The 21,341-nt window shown below is 40.1% G+C and overlaps 1 protein-coding gene across 10 annotated transcripts; it reads left to right on the top strand.

Annotated features, from left to right (window-relative positions):
- The first annotated feature begins 13 nt into the window (after nt 1–13).
- ZNF207 (zinc finger protein 207) lies at nt 14–20,259 on the top strand. 10 transcript variants are annotated; one of them, XM_055101294.3, is made up of 12 exons: nt 19–257; nt 1,643–1,816; nt 8,349–8,487; nt 10,437–10,604; nt 10,731–10,806; nt 11,307–11,354; nt 12,752–12,822; nt 15,155–15,312; nt 16,496–16,588; nt 17,576–17,818; nt 19,104–19,263; nt 19,409–20,259. In XM_055101294.3, the coding sequence occupies exons 2-12, from the start codon at nt 1,811–1,813 to the stop codon at nt 19,567–19,569; spliced, it is 1,323 nt and encodes a 440-aa protein (XP_054957269.2). In that variant the 5' UTR covers nt 19–257; nt 1,643–1,810; the 3' UTR covers nt 19,570–20,259. The 10 variants fall into 10 exon arrangements, with proteins under 10 accessions (XP_003818068.3, XP_054957269.2, XP_003818069.3 ...); XM_003818019.6 differs by having other exon boundaries at nt 34–231; nt 1,690–1,816; XM_055101293.2 differs by lacking the exon at nt 19–257 and adding an exon at nt 512–1,082.
- Nucleotides 20,260–21,341: the final 1,082 nt, after the last annotated feature.

Below are 21,341 nucleotides of genomic sequence, written 5' to 3'. Positions count from 1 at the left end.
CCCTTCTTGGCTCCGCCTCCTACCGCAGTGCTTGACGGGAGGCGGAGCGGGGAACGAGGCCGTCGGCCATTTTGTGTCTGCTTCCTGTGGGACGCGGTGGTAGCCGTTGGGTCGGGAAAGTGAGGGATTTTTCGCCTCGTTTCTCCTGCTTCTTTTCTCCTCCCTTTTACTTTGCCGGTAGAACACAGTTATGGGTCGCAAGAAGAAGAAGCAGCTGAAGCCGTGGTGCTGGTATCCTTTGTCGGTTTGAAGTCGAGGTCGCGTTGGGGTGCCGGTTGTTGGGGCCTGGGACTAGGAGGCCTGGATTTGGCTTACGGCGTGGAGCGTTTGTATTTAGGCGTCTGCGTGGGTGGCCTGGTGGTTGGGATTGGACTTGGGAAGGCTTCTAGGAAAATGGGGTTCCGAGGTCGACAGGCTCTTGCAGTTGTGGGTCATGTGACTCTGTGACTCAGGAGGATCTTCTTCGGTGCGAATTTTGGACTCCGGGAGGCGGCCTGGACCCCTCCGCCAAGGACGGTGTCCCCTAGGGACTATTCAGCCACCTTCCGTTGTTTTGGTGACGATTCAACAAGGGACTTTTCTTCGAGTGCGATAGGCTTATTACTTTCATGGAGGGTTGGGGACAGGTTCACAGTCTGTCACCCACTTTTTCTGTTTTTATTTACTTTATGTGTGTTTTGTGTTTATTTTTTCGAATTGGCGGTTTAGTAAAGAACCAAGTTAGTCAACCCTGGTTTCGAACCTTTTTTTTTTTTTCTTTTCGGGGCGGGAGGAGAACTAGCTTCCGTGTCTCACCCAGAGGCGCCTTAATCTTCAGGAAGCGTTCTCACAGGGTGGAGTTTCTGTTACCCAACTTCGTAGGACTAAAAAGTGCCTATCTTATTAGGAAAACTCTTACTACAGTGTGGTATTAATGCTTTTTCTGGAAGCGTTAATATTCTTTACATTAAAATTTATTTTATTTACTGTTTTGTACGTAAAGGCGGCTTGTTACAGTACTGCGTTTATGTAACAGTTTTAAAAATAGCTTAAATACGGTTACGAATTTTGTAATGTGATTTTAGGAAAATCTGAGTAGTGAGGTAAGAATTCTGTTTTATTGATGTAGTAAGAATTCTGCTTTGATTTTATTGATCTGTGAATTTAAATACATTGCTTGGCAACATAAATTCATACGGAATTGGAAACAACTTTATGGATTGTTCATTCGAAATTATGTGATTATTGTTCACCATATAGTTACTCTTAGATTCTAAATATTGCTAAATTCCTAATCCAGTTATTGCTATCGTCTTCATATCTAGTGAAGTAATTGTCTTGACAGAACCTTGGGGATTTCTTAACTGAACTCTTTCCTGTCCTCAGTGTGCATTTGTAAATGTTGAAATATTCATAACAAAAGTTTCACCGACATCTCTGTTAAACATAGGAATTTGACAAAGTATATTGCTGATTACTGAGATGTGTTTTTTGGGGTGGTGAAGAGAGCTGGGCTTCTAGGAAATTGAAAATACTGAAATAATAACATGGCAAGTGTAGTCCCTAATTGTGTAATAAATATAAAAAGCAGAGTTTCTATACAGTACCATTTTGGTTTTAGCTGTTCCCATATTGTAATGTTATCCATATGTTTTTATTATAGGCAGTGTCATCATTAGGCTGTCTTTGTGCCTTAACAGTATTGATCAGGTATTGTAATAGAGATTTTGATGATGAGAAGATCCTTATTCAGCACCAAAAAGCAAAGCATTTTAAATGCCATATATGTCACAAGAAATTGTATACAGGACCTGGCTTAGCTATTCATTGCATGCAGGTAAGGATTTTTCTTCTGTATTTATTGTCCGCTTGTGATTTGGAAACAACTTGAAAGAATAATCTTTTTTATTTTTTTGAGTTTCGATCTTGTCGCCCAAGCTGGAGTGCAGTGGTGCAGTCTTGGCCCACTGCAACCTCTGCCTCTCGGGTTCAAGCTATTCTTCTGCCTCAGCCTCCCGAGTAGTTGGGACTACAGGCAGCCGCCACCATGCCCGGCTAATTTTTTGTATTTTTAGTAGAGACTGGGGTTTCACCATGTTGGCCAGGCTGGTCTCGAACTCCTGACCTCAGATGATCCACCCACCTGGGCCTCCCAGAGTGCTGGGATTACAGGCGTGAGCCACCGCCCCTGGCCGAAAGAATAATCATTTATTTCTCTGACAACTGTAGTTTTGGTTTTTTTGTTCACTTACTGCAAAAGATAAGATAGCCAATCAGCATTAAAAAAAACAAAAAACAAATTTGTTCGATAGCCATCAAGACAATAAACAAAACTGGCTTTTTATGTTTAAAGAGGGTTTGTATTTGTATTTAGTTTGATAGTACCTTACTAGGTTAGATTGGTAACATATCGAAATCACAAAATATTTCCTGAGTACTTGGAGCAGAGAACAAGGATCAGCGATTTAGATTTTGTAGGTGGTCTGGCCTTAAGAATTAATACTTAATTAGCAGTCATTACTCACTGCCATTGAAGGATTTGTTATTATCTGTAGCTTGGGGCTAGGCTAATTTCAGCAATTTATTTATTGGACTTCTTTTGGAATGGCAGCATTGTACTTTTTGCTTTTGTTTTCAAGAGATGGCCTTGCTCTGTGGCCCAGGCTGGATTGCAGTGACATGGTTATGGCTCACTGCAGCCTCATATTCCTGGGTTCTAGCCGTCTTGTTCTCCCAAAGCCCTGGGATTATGGGCATGAGCCATTGTGCCAGCCCAGAATTGTATTTCATTTAATAATTTCTAGGTTTCGGCGGGGCGCGGTGGCTCACGCCTGTAATCCCAGCGCTTTGGGAGGCCAAGGTGGGCGGATCACAAGGTCAGGAGTTCAAGACAGCCTGACCAACATGGTGAAACCCCGTCTCTACTAAAGATACAAAAATTAGCCGGGTGTGGTGGCATGCGCCTGTAATCCTGGCTACTGGGGAGGCTGAGGCAAGAGAATCATTTGAACCCTGGAGGCAGAGGTTGCAGTGAGCTGAGATCGTGCCACTGCATTCCAGCCTGGACAACAGGGTGAGACTCTGTCTCAATAATAATAATAATAATAACAATAATTTCTAGGTTTTTAAAGTTCTTTTAATAAATAGCGAGAGCATTGTAATTTATATTTTTTAAGATCTAGTAAGTACCTTCATGTCTCATTCAACATTATTCTACTTTTGCTTAGTCCTAGAGCTGTCTGAATTTTTGCTAAATTAGACCTTAGAGAAATATGAGATGAGCAAATACCAAATCATTGGAAACTACTATTGGTGGGAGGTAGGGAGACGTGATTTCTCCAGGTTTAAAGATAAATTTATATAGATCCTTTTCACTCCAGATACTTTAACAACAATTTAATACTCATTTTAAAATGTTGACCAGATGTGGTGGCTCACGCCTGTAATCCCAGCACTTTGGGAGGCCGAGGCTGGTGGATCACCTGAGGTCAGGGTTTCAAGACCAGCCTGACCAACATGGAGAAACCCCATCTCTACTAAAAATACCAAAAATTAGCTGGGCGTGGTGGCGGGCACATGCAGTCCTGGCTGCGGGGGGAGGGCTGGGGGGGGGGGCGAGGCGGGTGCTGAGACAGGAGAATCACTTGAACCCGGGAGGCAGAGGTTGCAGTGAGCTGAGTTTGTGCCACTGCACTCCAGCCTGGGTGACAGAGACTCTGTCTCCAAAAAAAAAAAAAAAAAAATGTTAGAGAACCTACTACATGTTAGACCCACAGCTGTTCACTGTTGCAGCCATTAGTTACATGTGGCTATTTAAAATGATATAAATATCTAAATGCTCAGTTTCTCTGTCAAGTAGCTAACTTATATTGGGTAATGTGGATAAGAACATTTTGTTTTGATTGATTGACAGGGTCTCATTCTGTTGTCCAGGCTGGAGTGCAGATCATAGCTCACTGCAACTTTGAACTCCCTTACTCAAATGATCCTTCCACCTTAGCCTCCTGAGTACCTGGGACAACAATTGTGTACCACCATACCTGGCTATTTTTAAAATTTTATTTTTGTAGAGACAGGGTCTCACTATGTTGCACAGGCTGGTCGCCCAACTCCCAGGATCAATCGATTCTCCCACTCGGCCACCCAAAGTGCTGAAATTACAGTTGTGAGCCACTGAGCCCGGCCATTATCTTTAATTCTGAATGAAATAGGGGTTTAAATAGAGATGTATGCTCTGTCACTTTTTTTTTTTTTTTGAAACGGAGTTTTCCTCTGTCTTGTGCTCACTGCAGCCTCCGCCTCCTGGGCTTAAGTGATTCTTGTGCATCAGCCTTCCAAATAGCTAGGATTACAGGCGTGCACCACCGTGCCTGCCTGAGTTGTATTTTTAGTAGAGATGGGGCTTCACCATGTTGGCCAGGGTGGTCTTGAACTCCTGGCCTCAAGTGATCCCATCTACTTTGGCCTCCAAAGTGCTGGGATTACAGGCGTAAGTCACTGCAGCTGGCCTCTGTTAGACTTTTTTTTTTTTTTCTTGAGACGGAGTCTCTTTCGTCCAGGCTGGAGTGCAGTGGGCGCGATCTCGGCTCACTGCAGCCTCTGCCCTCCGGGTTCAAGCAATTCTTCTGCCTCAGCCTCTAGAGTAGCTGGGATTGCAGACGCCTGCCATTGTGCCTGGCTAATTGTTTTGTATTTTTAGTAGAGATGGGGTTTCACCATCTTGGCCAGGCTGGTCTTGAACTCCTGACCTCCTGATCCACCTTCCTTGGCCTCCCAAAGTGCTGGGATTACAGGCGTGAGCCACTGCGCCCAGCCTGTAAGACTTTTTAAAAGGATTTTTCTGGCTGCAGGGTTGAAAGTAAAGTGCAGAGTACAGTGAGACCAGTTTAGAAGACTTGGAATATTCCAGACAAGAGGAGATGGTGACAGAGACCAGAGTTTGATAGGTTAGATATGGGGTATAAGAAAAAGTGAGGAGTTAAGGGTGGTCTCAAGATGTTGATCTCAAGATGGTCTGGCTAGGTGCAGTGGCTCACGCCTGTAATCAGCACTTTGGTAGGCCGAGATGGACTAATCACTTGATCCTAATAGTTCGAGACTAGCCTGGGCAATATAATGAGACCCTGTCTCTACAAAAAATGCAAAGTTGGGCATGGCGGCACGTGCCTGTGTCCCAGCTACTCAGGAGACTGAGGCAGGAAGATCGCTTGAGCTGGGGAGGACGAGACTACAGTGAGCCGTGATAGCACTACTCAGCTCCAACTTGGGCTACAAGAGTGAAACCCTGTCTCAAAAATGTTTATTTTGAGCATATGACAAGATGTGAAAAGCTACAGGGATAATAGGCTTAAGAATGAGAATAAGGGAGTCCTGTGTTAATTTTGAGTGTAGGTATGTTTGAGGTCTATTAAATATCCAGATGAAAAGGTTACCGAAGCAGTTTGATGTACAAGTCAGGAGTTCATAGAAATTAAAACAGGAGATAGAAATTTGGAAGCATACAATGTAAGGGTGGCTAGTTTAAGCCGCGCTACCAGATGTCCTTTGTAAGGACTATAGTGTGGTTGGAAATTAGGTGCTCTCTGCTCTGGGCCACTTCCAACATTTGAAGGTCAGGAGATTAAAAGGAATCGTCTAAGGAGATGAAAGGTAGGAAAAACCAAGAGTAGTGCCCTGGAAGTCAATGACGTGTTTCAAGGAGTGAGTTATTTAACTGAGTCAAATGCTGGTTCAGTAAGAGTACTGAGACTGGGTTAATAAGGTCATTGGTGACTTGACAAAGAGCGATTGCCAAGAGTGGTGAGGGTGAAGTGTGATTACGGTGCTTTGAAGAGACAGAGAGAGGAAGCGAAGGCACTCTTAGGGAGCTGCCCTTTATGAAGAGCAGAGAAGTGGAGTGGAAGCTTCAAGGTTAGTTGAGAAAGTAACATTATTAATTGTCTGAGTGCCTTTATTTAGTCCTATTTTCACAGCAACCTGTGAGATAGACCTGGCAGTTAAATCATACCAATTTTATAGATGATAAACCGTAAGACATTATTAGTAAGTTAGGTGGTTCCCTGCAGTTTCTCATCAATGCTTGCTCCTGTCTTTTCAACCAAGACCCTATGACTTTGCTTGGCAGGGTCCCAAGAAATCTAATTCTGGCTGTACCATAATAGATACACCTTTAAATTAATTGTTGCCCTTCTCAAAAATGTAGTGAAGATTAGTGTGTATGTGAATGTAATTGTTTATAGAATGCCTGTTGCATCATCTCTTTATTAAGAATAGCAAAATATTTCAAAAAACCTTAGGAAACGGCAATTAAGTCACTTGTTAAGCCGCTTTATCCATAAATATTTTAATTGCAATATAAGGAATAGCTTTTAACAATCAGATATTAAGATAATTTCTGAGTTTGATTTGCATGCCCCAGTTTCACATTTTTAAGTGAGATACATTGCTAAGAAGAAAATACTTAGCTTTTTGTAGTTACTTTTCTGTTCGTACATGAAAATGTCTTCGGAGGAAAGAAAAAATGAGTATTATTTGGGCAAATATATCTAAGTCATTAGCCTAAATGAGTGCTTCTCAAACTTGAGCATGCATTAGCATTTCCAGAAAGGCTTGATAGTCTAGGCAAAATACTTTGACATCTACTTCAGCAAAATGGCTTGCTGAAGAAACCAAGACTGGCAGGGATATTACATTATTGGCAAAAGTTACCCAGATCTGAAGATTAGAAGCGCTTATGTAGCAAAACAATATAATGAAAAAAAATCCCAGATTTTCAGTGTGTTGCAATAAACATGTTAAAGTGCCTCAGGGCTGGGCATGATGGCTCACCTCTGTAACCCAGCAATTTAGGACACTGAGGTGGGTGGATCCCTTGAGTTCAGGAGTTTGAGACCAGCCTGGGGAACATAACAAAACTACCTCGCCTCAGAAAATACAAAAATTAGCCAGGCATGGCGGCACGCACCTGTAGTCCCAGTTACTTGGGAGGCTGAGGTGGGAGGGTGGCTTGAGCTTGGGAGGCAGAGGTTGCAGTGAACTGAGATTATGGCACTGTACTCCTGCTTGGGTGGCAGAGTGAGACCCTGTCTTAAAAAAAAAAAAAGTAAAATGCCTCACGTAACTCATTAGTTACAAGTGATACTGATTGCAAATGTAACTTATCTAGTTTGTAACCAGAGGCTTGTCTCAAGATCTATACTTAGAAAATTTGCTATTCTAATTATTATTATTATTTTTTGAGACAGAATCTCGCTCTCTTGCCCAGGCTAGAGTGCCGTGGCACAGTCTCGGCTCACTGTAACCTCTGCCTCCCGTGTTCAAGCGATTCTTCTGCCTCAGCCTCCTGAGTAGCTGGGATTACAGGCACGTGCCACCATGCCCGGCTAATTTTTGTATTTTTAGTAGAGATGGGGTTTCACCATGTTGGTCAGGCTGGTCTCGAACTCTTGACCTCGTGATCCGCCCGCCTCGGCCTCCCAAAGTGCTGGGATTACAGGCGTGAGCCGCCCCACCTGACTTTTTATTTTTTATTTATTTTTTTTGGAGACAGTCTCTCAGTATCTGCCCAGGCTGGAGTGCTCACTGCAACCTCTGCCTCCCAGGTTCAAGTGATTCTCATGCCTCAGCCTGTCGAGTGACAGATTACGGGTGTGCACCACCACGCCCTGCTAATTTTTTTTTTTTTTTTTGAGGGACTCTCCCTCTCGCGCAGGCTGGATTGCAGTGGTGTGACCTCTGCTCACTTCAAGTGATTCTGCCTCCTCAGCCTCCCGAGTAGCTGGGATTACAGGCAGACCCCACCACACCCGACTAATTTTTTGTATTTTTAGTCGGGACAGGGTTTTGCCACGTTGGCCAGGCTGGTCTCAAATTCCTGACCTCAGGTGATCCACCCGTCTTGGCCTCCCAAGTGCTGGGATTACAGATGTGAGCCACCTCGCCTGGCTATATTCTAATTCTTAGTATGAGGCTGTTTCGTAATCTTTACTTAATTCACACTTGAAACATCCCTAATTTGGATAGGACTACTAGTTACTGCTAATAATTGAAGTAATCAAGATTATATGGTAAACTTGAAAGAATGTTTATTGAATGCTTACTGTGTGTTAGACATCTCGCCAAGTGTTTTTTATATACAGTATTTAATCCTAAAAACAACTCTAGAAGTTAGCTATTATATAGGTGAAGTAAACTGAGGCTTAGAAGTCCACTGACATGCTTAATGTCACAGAGCTAGTGAATGGCAAAACTGGGAATTGGCTCTACATGGCCTCACTATAGAACGTTTATTCTTTATACTAAGCAGTCTTTGATTAACTTGGAATTATTCTTAAAAAAGACTTTTATCTAATGGAAATTGTTGTTGTTAGGTACATAAAGAAACAATAGATGCCGTACCAAATGCAATACCTGGAAGAACAGACATAGAGTTGGAAATATATGGTATGGAAGGTATTCCAGAAAAAGACATGGATGAAAGACGACGACTTCTTGAACAGAAAACACAGGGTAAATATTGGGATAAGTTTTATTTTATTTATTTATTTATTTTTATTTATTTTTTTGAGACCGAGGCTTACTCTGTCCAGCCGAGGCTGGAGTACAGTGGTGTGATCTGGGCTCTCTGCATCTTCTGCCTCCGGGGTTTAAGTGATTGTTGGTTTGTTTTTTTCTTTTTTGAGGTGGAGTCTTGCTCTGTTGCCAGGCTGGAGTGCAGTAGCATGATCTCGGCTCATTGCACTGCAACCTCTGCTTCCCAGGTTCAAGCGATTCTCTTGCCTCGGCCTCCTGAGTAGCTGGCACTACAGGCATGCACTACCACGCCCGGCTAGTTTTTGTGTTTTTAGTAGATACGGGGTTTTACCATGTTGGTCAGGCTGGTCTCGAACTCCAGACCCTAAGTGGTGATTTGCCCACTTTTGCCTCGCAAAGTGCTGGGATTACAGGCACAAGCCACCACATCCAGTTGATTTTTGTTTGTTTTTGTTTTTGTTTTGAGATGGAGTCTCACTCTGTTGCCCAGGCTGGAGTGCAGAGGTGCGATCTCGGCTCACCACAACCTCCGCTTCCCAGGTTCAAGCGATTCTCCTGCCTCAGCCTTCGGAGTAGCTGGGATTAGAGGTGTGTGCCACCACACCTGGCTAATTTTTGTGTTTTTAGTAGAGACAGGATTTCACCATGTTGGTCAGGCTGGTCTTGAACTCCTGACCTCGCGATCTGCCTGCCTCGGCCTCCCAAAGTGCTGGGATTACAGATGTGAGTCACCACACCTGGCCTAGTTTGTATATTTTTTAGTAGAAACCAGGGTTTCACCATGTTGGTCAGGCTGGTCTCAAACTCCTGGCCTCAAGCAATCTACCTGCCGAGGCCTCCCTAGGTGCTGGGATTACAGGTGTGAGCCACCATCTCTCTCCCCTTGTGATAATATTCTTTTTTCAGCCTCACTTAAGCCCAGAGTTAGTATTTTCAATTATAAATTTAATGGTAGGGTAGTTGCAGTGGCTCACACCTGTAATCCCAGCACTATGGGCAGGCAGTGCAGGAAGATTGCTTGATCCCAGAAATTGGGAGACCAACCTAGGCAATAGAGAATGACACCCTGTCTTTACAAAAAAAATACAAAAATTAGCCGGGTGTGGTGGCACATGCCTATAGTCTCAGCTGAGGTGGGAGGATCTCTTGAGCCCAAGGGGTTGAAGCTTCAGTGAGCTGTGAATTCTCCAGTCTGGGCAACAGAGTGAGATCCTATCTAGATAAATCGATTGATTGATCACTTGATAGATAGATAAAATTGAATGGTAGATGATAGATTTATTTGGAATTTAAAATTTGAGCTCTGATTTTGAAGACATACTTGATTTGTATATATGCAGTACCATTTGGATCATTCGATTTTCTTATATTATTATTCATAATTGAATTCCAAATAGAATTAGCAAGTGTTAAGGCATATGAAAATGAAGGACTCCTATAATTTCAGTACTTTAGGTAGCTGAGGCCGTAGGATCACTTGAGGCCAAAAGTTCAAGACCTCACCTTTACCCCCCCCAAAAAAAAAAAAAAAAGCCCAGTGTGGTGGCATGTGTCTGCAGTCCCAGCTACTTGGGAGACTGAGGCGGGAGGACGCTTCAGCCCAGGAGTTTGAGAGTGCAGTGAGCTGCAGTCGTGCCACTGCTGTCCAGCCTGCGTCACAGAGCAAGACCTTACTAAAAATTTAAAAGAAAAAATACTGATTTAGGATAATCATATTACCTTTTATAGGACAGGGAAAGAACGTTAATCTTGTTTAATATAGAGTGAAAACACATTTGAAGAACATAGAGCAGTATTAATTGAATTTTTGGGGAAGAAAAATCTCATGAACTAATTTTACCCATATATGTATTTTTAAATATTGAATGTTGTAAATAAACTTTCTTAGTTTTTACTCTATGGAAATAATTTTTTTTTTTTAACAGAAAGTCAAAAAAAGAAGCAACAAGATGATTCTGATGAATATGATGATGACGACTCTGCAGCCTCAACTTCATTTCAGCCACAGCCTGTTCAACCTCAACAAGGTTATATTCCTCCAATGGCACAGCCAGGACTGCCACCAGTGCCAGGAGCACCAGGAATGCCTCCAGGTAGCACATAGGATTGCTTAAAATCTAACATTTTTAGGACATTATTGATATTGTATCGAAGTATTACTTTCTTCCCTCTAACTCTTTAATATTTGTTATTATTTTGATTGAAATTCTTGCTTGTAGGCATACCTCCATTAATGCCAGGTGTTCCTCCTCTGATGCCAGGAATGCCACCAGTTATGCCAGGCATGCCACCTGGGTAAGAAAATTCTTTTAATTGCCCTGTAGGCTTGTGCCTAGTAATGATCTTTTTCAATTTGGATGTTATATGAATGAAATGTTACTTTCCATTTTTTGCTTCTAGAAGGTATGGGCTCTATATATCTTGTCTAATAAAGGGATCAACCAGTAAATTTAAGGAATATAAATTTGCCTCTGAGTAATAGATTTTTGGGTTTTAGGGTATATGTAAGCAACCATCTACTTCAATTGCATTTACTGTGATTAAAGTAGTTGGTTATTTATAGATTTGCGTTTCTGAGATTCAGAATTATCTGTGACACTTTGTAGTTGTGACAAGAAGCAGAGAAACTCTGTAAATGATTTATTTGTCAAAGCATCAAAACTAAAATGAATATGAGGTGCTTGTGCCCATCACTTTTACTTAAATATTGTTGGATGTGAGAGGTATACAATACACTTTCCCACTGTATTTTGAAAATCACAGTTAGATTTTGATTTTGTCATACATTTTCACAGATTGCATCATCAGAGAAAATACACCCAGTCATTTTGCGGTGAAAACATGTAAGCATCTCATTCATAATGTAATTCAGGAGGTATAATCATACTGTCATTTTTTTATGTGTGTGTTTAATGGTATCTATTCAGTTGACTTCAGAAATTTTCTAACCTTCCTCACTAAAACTTGCAAGCTAATTAACACAGGTCTCTTAAAGAAGGAAAATAAAACATCTTTTAGGAAATGGTAATAGACCCATATAAACATACTTCAAATGTGCAGTGATTTTCTCCAAACTATTGAAAGTAATGGGACCTGTTAATAAGGGTTAGTATTTAAGAAAGACTATATTCTATGAAATTACATGCTTTATTATTATAGGATGTAATGGAATTTTCTAATCTATTAATAGAAGTTAATCTTCTGATAAAAATTTTAAATCAAGAACTGAATTTACCCACAAAAATTTAAAAATTTTTAAAGAAAATTGACCAATTTATCGTTTTTTAAGTGAATTGGACACTGATATTTGAAGGTGAGCTCTTTTAGGGGAAAAAAATAAGTGGGTTGTGTTTTTAAGTCATGGTTTAGTGTTAGGTAGTTATTGTAAATAGGCCATCTGGTTTTACTTTTGGGTGTCTTTAATTTTGGTGGTAGTATTTCCTTTCTCTAAAAAAAAAAAAATTGTGTGTGTGTGTGTGTATGTATGTATTTGACACAGGGTCTCTTATTCTGTCGCCCAGACTACAGTGCAGTGGCGCAGTCACAGCTTACTGCAGCCTTGACCTCCTGGGCTCAAGTGATCCTCCCACCTCAGCCCTCTGAGTATCTGGGACTACAGGCGCACACTACTGCACCCAGCTAATGTTTAAAATTTTTGCTTTTTTAAAAAGATATGGTCTTACTTTTTGCCCAGCCTGGTCTTGAACTCCTGGGTTCAAGCAGTCCTTGAGCCTTGGCCTCTCAAAACTTCTGGGATTATAGGCATGAGCTGCTGCACCTAGCCAAATAAAAAATCTCATTTCACAGGGTACATTCATTCAATCTTTTTCTTTTCAAAATCCAACACAACTCTGAAATAGAGATTTCTTCTTTTTCTTTAATACTCTGTGTGGATATTTTCCAAGTGGAAAAAGTGGTGAATTTGCTTTCCCATTACACATATTTTAGATGAGGCCTCTTGTACATATTGAGAGTATATTTGTTCTCAGTGACTTTAAATGTTTTGTCAACTTTTTTTTTTCTTTTATTGGTAAACCAAAGAGTTTGCTGGGTTTTAGACAATTTATTTTGATAGAATTGTTACAGTGTGTTGTGTGTTCTTTCAGCTTTGATTCATTTCAGTATTAGAGGTCAGATTCAAGTCTTCTACCTAGTGTTGTTTCAGGCTTTAGCCAGAATATTTTTTAATGGTATATGCTGTTCATTAACTTACTGTTTCTTGAAATTTGCTTTCTAATAGAATGATGCCAATGGGTGGAATGATGCCACCTGGACCAGGAATACCACCTCTGATGCCTGGAATGCCACCAGGTATATGTTAGACAATTTCATTTTAATATGATGTACAGGCTTTATTTCTAAGTTTTTTTAGACGTTTGTGGGCATTAGTATAATGAAATTAAAAAATTTTTGAAAGTTGCAAGTTCCTGTGAGAAGTGTTATATGGACCCTTTTTTTAAAACTGTATTTTAGTAGATATCTCGGCTCACTGCAACCTCTGCCTCGCAGGTTCAGGCGATTCTTCTGCCTCAGCCTCCTGAGTAGCTGGGATTACAGGCGCCTGCCACCACACCCGGCTAATTTTTGTGTATTTAGTAGAGATGGGGTTTCACCATGTTGACCAGGTTGGTCTTGAACTTCTGACCTCAGGTGATCCACCCACCTTGGCCTCCCAAAGTGCTGGGATTACAGGTGTGAGCCACCACGCCTGGCTGGCCCTTTCTTGAAGTTTGAAATAGATGATAGGTTTCAAAGCAGCCAAAGTGAGTCACGGCCTATGTGCTGAATCTCACGTACTTAGAGCGCTTGTATTTGTTAGGAATGTTTTAGACAAGTAATAGAGAAATCCAACAAACTTTTTTTTTTTTTTGAGATGGAATCTCGCTCTGTCACCCAGGCTGGAGCATGATCTCGGCTCACTGCAACCTCTGCTTCCGGGGTTCAAGTGATTCTCCTGCCTCAGCCTCCCGAGTAGCTGGGAGTACAGGCACCCACTACCACGCCTGGCTCATTTTTGTATTTTTAGTAGAGACGGGGTTTTGCCATGTTGGCCAGCTGGTCTCAAACTCCTGACCTCAGGTTATCCGCCCGCCTTGTCCTCCCGAAGTGCTGGGATTACAGGCGTGAGCCACTGTGCCTGGCCCCAACAAACTGTATTAAACGGTGTAGGCATTCATTGTCTCAGTCAACAAAAAAGTGGTAGATTCAGTGGCCCAATGATATTTATTAACCCATGCTTTTTTTGACTTTGCTCACCTTAGCTTTTTTTCCTCAGAAATGTCATTTGGTTATAAGACAGCTTAGACGAGAAGGGGTGTCGGTCGTAGTGCACTCTCCATTTTCTTTTCTTCTTCTTTTTTTTTTTTTTGAGACAGGGTGTTGGTCTGATACCCGTGCTGATGTGCCGTGGCACGATCATAGCTCACTGCAGCTGCAGCCTCCCAAAGTGCTGGGATTACAGGTGTGAGTGAGCCTCAGCACCTGGCCTCCTTTTTCTTCTATTTGGAACCAAAATAACTTTCCCAGAAGCTCTTTAGCTCCTTACATATTATGCTGTGAGGGAACCTGGGAAATTAAGTATATAGAATTTGGCCTATAAAGCAGGAAATACAGCACAAGGAAAGGGATTTGGTTGGCCAGCAAGATGTGCCACACGAGGCTATTAGTTGTTTTTTTTTCTTTTTTTTTTTTGAGATGGAGTTTTGTTCTGTCGCCCAGGCTGGAGAGCAGTGGTGCGATTTCAGCTCACCACAACATCCGCCTCCTGGGTTCAAGCGATTTTCTCCTGCCTCAGCCTCTTGAGTAGCTGGGATTACAGGCGTGTGCCACCCCACCCGACAAATTGTTGTATTTTTAATAGAGATGGGGTTTCACCATGTTGGTCAGGCTGGTCTCGAACTCCTGATCTCGTGATCCATCTGCCTCGGCCTCCCAAAGTGCTGGGATTATAGTCGTGAGCCACTGTCCCCGGCCTTAGCCTGCGTTTTATGTTGGTGTGTTTGCAATCCGTAGCATATTTAGAGTACTGAAATGATAGTTGATGTAAATGGACACAGGAAAAATAAAGCATCAACAAACTGAATAATTGCCAGGCAGTTCCATATACATTATGTTGTGGTACACATTTAGGTATTTAAAAGAATACAGAATAATAATTGATGTTCATTTGAGAATGTGAAGTCATTAAAAGTTTTGTCATGTTGAGGAAGTTTAAAGTATGTAGTAGTGATGTGTTTAACTTTGGAAAAGTTCTTATTGTTCATGATATTTGATTCATCAGTTTTTACTGTAATTTGCACTAGGGTTCAGGAAGTATTTAAATATCTGTCTTGTAGCCGATTGAAATAATTCTTTTATATATTGCAAGAAGTTTGCTAAATCAGTAGGACCAGTAAGCATAATTGCCAAATGTTTTGCCCATGCAGCAGGGTCTAGTGTTATCTTCCACTTTGTAAAATTCTGAAGCAGTACAAAGGAAGGGAAATTTTAAGGTAAGAATGTTGCATGGGGCAAATGCCTAAGTTCCTTGGATTTAGTCGAGTCATTGAGCAGTTAATTGTTAATAACTTTGTAGTATAGAAGCGTTTTTTTCTACACTAAATTTTTCAGTGACTCAATTTCCCCAAACATTTCTTCTCTGCAGGTATGCCCCCACCTGTTCCACGTCCTGGAATTCCTCCAATGACTCAAGCACAGGCTGTTTCAGCGCCAGGTATTCTTAATAGACCACCTGCACCAACAGCAACTGTACCTGCCCCACAGCCTCCAGTTACTAAGCCTCTTTTCCCCAGTGCTGGACAGGTAAGGTGAAAATCCTGAAAAGGAGTGCACTTATATTTAAAGATAAAGTACAGTTGTTTACAGAAGTCTTTGAAATTTTCATAGGTCAATTTTTTTTGTTTATAATATTTTTAATATTATTTATTAAATATACTAAAAGGTGGCTTATCCACTTCCATGTTTACACACTGATTTCCTCTACCCATAAAAGGTTGAATGGAGCCAAAGTTAGTATGTTACTTTTTCATAGCTGTGAACCCTATTTATTCTTAGTTTTTTGTTTTGTTTTTTTAAGCTAACGAAAGTTTAATATCTGGAGCGTTTAGAAGTTTTCCTTTACTGACTAAACTGTGAATGGAAGGACACCAAAGTCAAAGATTAGCATTCTTAAGACGGTAGCAAATCATTTGTCAGGCTCTGCCTCTAGTACGGAACAGTGATGAGCTACAATGCCGCACTTGTGCTAAAATGGAGTAATTTAATGGCTTTTGACCTAGGCACACTAGTATTTCTTACTGGTCTTTTTTCAAAGCTTTTAAAAGTTTTTTTCCAGAGCATAAGTGAAAGATGCTTCTGTTCTATATGGTGTACACATGATGGTTAACACCTTTGCTTTTTTTCCTAGTTTCATTGAGAATTAAGCAGATTCAGATTTAATTTATTCAGAATTTAGATCAGGATGTATGTTTATTCATTTTCTTTTTTAGATTATCCCTTAGATTTTTTTAAATTGTTTTTTTCTGTTTGTGGGTGCTAAATTAAAAGCATTTTCTTTAAGTGCCTTTTGTTAAGCACATTAACCTAGCTTTTATGGTGGGTGGGAATTTTATGTATTGAGAGATGTAAAACTTTTGGCAAAAATCTTTTGTAGAGAATCATTGATACAGAATTGGATTGAAGTGTCAGTATTTGTACATCGTTATTCTCAGTTTCAGGTATCATTCTTGAAATAATGCACAACAGTAGTTTTAGAAAAGAAACTAGTTAACTAGGTTTTACTGGTATAGAATTAAAATTTTGAGGCTCATACTTTAATTTTGTTTATTGTAAATGCATTAACTGCCTGCCTTTTAAAATAAGTGACATTTGATTGCATTAAATTTTGCATTTACAAATATGCAATCTACTAAAAAGTCTACCACATGGCTTATTTTGACCCATTTGTTTGGAGACTTTTCATTGTTTCCTTTCTTTTATGCTACAGATGGGGACACCTGTCACAAGCTCAAGTACAGCTTCATCCAATTCAGAAAGTCTGTCTGCATCTTCTAAAGCTCTGTTTCCTAGCACAGCACAAGTACGCAGGAAGTTGCAGTTTAAAATTGTTAAAATGGCTTTATAACTTAACCCTTTGGACCCTACTTAAAAAATGAATATTTTTCCAAAAATATACTGTGTTTACTTTTTTAAAGCAAAATTAATGCTATATAAGTCAAATGGTATTTAAAAATTTGAATTCATACTAAACAAAACTACCCCGAACTCCTGTGGTTCTAAAGGGTTAAAAGCATGTAAGCAGTAAATGCGTTATAGTGGCCAATGGTTAGCCTGATGCATGATTAAGCTATTTTGATTTAATGCTGTTTAATGCATCACATTTAATGTAAGAAAATTTAATACTGCTTTGGTTCTAAAGTTGGCCTAGTCTACATGTTTTAGATGTGTGGTATTATGAAAAGTAACACATTGTTACTGATAATTTGCTACTTTAAAAGATCCTGCTAAATTAACCCTTTTGTCCATGATAATTATCCAGCCATTGTTAATTTGGAGGGGATTATATATATATACATATATTACTACTAAAGGATGTATTTTTATTGTGTCACCATTTACACTGTTCATGTTATAGTTAGTAACTGGAGTTTAAACTCATATTCTGTAGTTTTTTTTTTTTAGCTGTTTGATAGATTAATAACTAATTAATAGAACATTAAAAATAGAACACATGCTATTCTAAGATACTGTATTTCAGCAATCTGGAATAAACACAAAGCATTGTAAATTTAATTTTTGGTGAGGAGGTAGAAGACATCTAACAAGTTAAATATACAGTCTTATTTCCACTGCTGTGTTGTGGGTGTGACTTTAACCCAGCATCTTTTGATATTTTTATGGGTTATCTTGAATTTTGTGAAATGTTTATCACATGTTAACTTTGTATTAATTTCATTTAAAGTTTGGTCCTTTATTTAATGTTGATGCCTTGTTTTAAGTTGAACTGTTGTAGATATAGTTAATTTAAGGTTTTGAAGTTTCGTTGATGAAGTATTGTATTTTACAGGCTCAGGCAGCTGTCCAAGGACCTGTTGGTACAGATTTCAAACCCTTAAATAGTACCCCTGCAACAACTACAGAACCCCCAAAGCCTACATTCCCTGCTTATACACAGTCTACAGCTTCAACAACTAGTACAACAAATAGTACTGCAGCTAAACCAGCGGCTTCAATAACAAGTAAGCCTGCTACACTTACAACAACTAGTGCAACCAGTAAGTTGATCCATCCAGATGAGGATATATCCCTGGTAAGTTGCTTTTAGTTTTCTACGAGCAGCATTTGATTTAAAGCCATTATAGCAGTTCGTCCCTTTAAAATAAATGTTCGTTTGTACTCAGATGGTCTGTGATCTGGTTTAATGCTCACTAAGTGGTTTTTGCCATTCTGATTCTTAAGAAATCATAAAATACTTAAAGTGGACGGATATTGCATGTTTTGGTCTTAGATGGTTTCTCTCCCCTTCCTCCAGACTGTTTCTAAAAGAAGACAGTAAGTCAGGTTCTTAACTCTCTTAAAAATCATTTTAGTTAAACATAAGTTTGCATATGTTAATTGAATAAACGTTAAGTGTGAAGTAGAATCTGCAGATCCCTTAAGTCCCATATAAATGAATTAATTTTGATATAAAGTTAATGTTTAGAATGTTGATAATGGCCAGGTGTGGTGGCTCACGCCTATAATTCCAGCACTTTGGGAGGCCAAGACAGGCAGATCATTTGATCAGGAGTTCAAGACCAGCCTGGCCAACATGGTGAAACCTCATCCATACAAAAATTAGCAGTGTGTAGTGGCGGGCACCTGTAATCCCAGCTACTCGGGAGGCTGAGGCGGGATCATCAGTTGAACTTGGGAGGCGGAGGTTGCGTTGAGCCAAGATTGCACCACTGCACTCCAGCCTGGGCAACAGAGCAAGACTCCATCTCAAAAAAAAAAAAAAAAGAAAAGAAAAAAATGGAATGTTGGCCGGGCGCGCAGTGGCTCACACCGGTAATCCCAGCACTTGGGAGGCCGAGGCGGGTGGATCACCTGAGGGTCGGGAGTTCGAGACCAGCCTGACCAACATGGAGAAACCCCATCTCTACTAAAAATACAGAATTAGCTAGGCATGGGGGTGCATGCCTGTAATCCCAGCCACTCTGGAGGCTGAGGCAGGAGAATTTCTTGAACTCGGGAGGCGGAGGTTGCGGTGAGCTGAGACCAGGCCATTGCACTCCAGCCTGGGCAATGAGTGAAACTCCGTCTCAAAAAAAAAGAATGTTAATAACAATACTTCATTAGATAGTTTCTTGTTGAAGCAATTTGTAATTCCCGGAAAGTTGTTAGCCATGCTTCAAGTTTACAAATAGGTGAAGTTTTAAGGTATCTAGAGTTTAAGTAGTTGGATTGGTTTGTCTGGCAAAAGTAAATAGTTGGGATGTAAGGATAAATTTTTGAAAATTACTCTTAACGTTGTAAGATTTTAGATGCATGCCTTTATGCTTGATGAGCCTCTGCATTCGAGTATTTAGCCTTGTGCTTATTTTTATTCCCAGGAAGAGAGAAGGGCACAGTTACCTAAGTATCAACGTAATCTTCCTCGGCCAGGACAGGCCCCCATCGGTAATCCACCAGTTGGACCAATTGGAGGTATGATGCCACCACAGCCAGGCATCCCACAGCAACAAGGAATGAGACCCCCAATGCCACCTCATGGTATTCCTCTTTTTATGTTTTTCATATTTAGTGGATTTTCTAAGTTCACGCATAAAATATTAAATTTATCTGCAGCATACGTTGCATTTAAAAGTACAATGCGTTAACAATCTATTTTTTTGTGTTTGAAATTCTTGTTTTTTAGGTCAGTATGGTGGTCATCATCAAGGCATGCCAGGATACCTTCCTGGTGCTATGCCCCCGTATGGGCAGGGACCGCCAATGGTGCCCCCTTACCAGGGTGGGCCTCCTCGACCTCCGATGGGAATGAGACCTCCTGTAATGTCGCAAGGTGGCCGTTACTGATCTTACTTCATCCAGTCTAATAGGTTTGGAGATTAAACCTTTTCTCAACTTGTGCTGTTTATATAGCCAAGCTTCCGTCAATAAGGCTTCATTGTGACTTTAACAAACATTATCTTCCCACATACCAGGAACTATTGGACATTTATTTTACATGGGAAAAATTATTTGGAATAATAAAGCAGGAACTTTTCCTGAAGTTGCAATTTATACTGTATGGCTTCTTTTTCATGTTTCATCTAGGTTTTTAGAAGTGAAGTATAGTAAATTTGGTTCGTTAAATTGTGAAGGCGCTGGAATTACATGAACATACCACCCTAGTAAAGGCAAGTTCTGTAAGCTTACATTGCTATTTGTAAAGTTTGCCTTCACAGCATTTCAGATGCTGTTGGACTTCATGTCCCCAACCTAGCTTGGTGAGGGCTGTAACTGTTTCCAAGTACTTGTACATTGGAAGTCTGAATGTGTAACAATATTTAATGTATTTAGAGTTCCTCATGTTGCAGGGTTTAAGAAATCTGACCCACCAAGGTCATGTGACTTTTCTGTACTGTTAAACTTCATTGTAATAAAATGAGAGAAAAATTTATGCCTTTTTATTCATAACCCAGCTGTGGACCACTGCCTGAAAGGTTTGTACAGATGCATGCCACAGTAGATGTCCACATAATAAAATTCGTAGTTACCAATGCAGTTTTGATATATCGTTGGATTCTGTCTTTGAGTTTTAGGTTATTTCTTAGCTGCATGTTTTAAACTGAATTTGCATAGAGTTGTATGTTAATGTTTCAGTTAAGAGAAAAACTTAAGATACATGAGTCGTTACATAATGGGTATGAAATCTTTATAATCACCCTTCCACCCTCTATGGTGTCAGTACACATCACGTGTCATAGATACTTAAAATGTAAATGTTAACACTTTTCCTTCCTGCTGAGATGTTTAGAGCCTAGTGCCAGACCCATTCATTTCCTTTTGATTATTTTTGAGACTCAGTACTGCATGGACCTCAGAAGCTTTTCAGGTGCAAACTTCTAGAAGCTTAGGTGCATGCAGTAATAGCTTCTTGTGCTGTTAATGGGTTGTTATATATTATTCTAAGTGTAATGCTGAGAATCTAAATGTGTCTCTGTTGGGATGGTTAACAGATGAATTGGCAATTTTTATTATGTTCCTGGAAGATTACATTATTCATTTGAGTACCTTCTGTTATTAAGCCTAGGTAGCCTTACTGTGCAACTTTTTATTTATCCTTGGAAATTTTGAATGTTGTGTTCTTACAGAGAGCTTTTCTGTAGAGATGACTGCTATTCAATATTTTGTGTTGCAACCTCTTAAAATAATAGCTCTTGTTGACCTTTTTGGGATCTGTTTTTCTGATCTTTTGCAGGGTAGTTTTATGATTTTTTAGGCATCAAATAACCTATGCAAAGTATTAATATAATGAACTCAAGTTGAGTTTTTCTCATTATAAAGTTAAGACTTCTAAGAAAATGGTAACATTTCTTTATAACTTTCCTGTGAAGGTATAGATAAAAGACATGAAGTCTGAAGTTGTATGGAAAAAAGGGCTTTAACTTTGAAGGAAAATATATTGAAAAGTGATTTAGCCATCACAAAAGAGTTTGTATTTATGTGACAGATAAAAGTCATACCTTTAAGCAAAACATTGCAAGTATTATAAAGCTGAATGCTATTTTAACTCACATTGGCTGCGTGCAGTGGCTCACGCCTGTAATCCCAGCCCTCTGGAAGGCTGAGATGGGAGGATTGCT

Source organism: Pan paniscus, chromosome 19 (genome assembly GCF_029289425.2).
Source record: "Pan paniscus chromosome 19, NHGRI_mPanPan1-v2.0_pri, whole genome shotgun sequence".
Taxonomy (NCBI): domain Eukaryota; kingdom Metazoa; phylum Chordata; class Mammalia; order Primates; family Hominidae; genus Pan; species Pan paniscus.
The sequence above is the reverse complement of the archived record's forward strand: the minus strand, read 5'-3'. Positions and strand labels throughout refer to the sequence as shown.

Bases quoted from the DNA above. Each gene is read 5' to 3' on its own strand.
- ZNF207 (XM_003818019.6), top strand. From the start codon at position 191: ATGGGTCGCAAGAAGAAGAAGCAGCTGAAGCCGTGGTGCTG. The intron at 232-1,689 runs GTATCCTTTGTC...AGTATTGATCAG, and splicing joins CAGCTGAAGCCGTGGTGCTG to GTATTGTAATAGAGATTTTG. The intron at 17,819-19,103 runs GTAAGTTGCTTT...TTTTATTCCCAG, and splicing joins CAGATGAGGATATATCCCTG to GAAGAGAGAAGGGCACAGTT.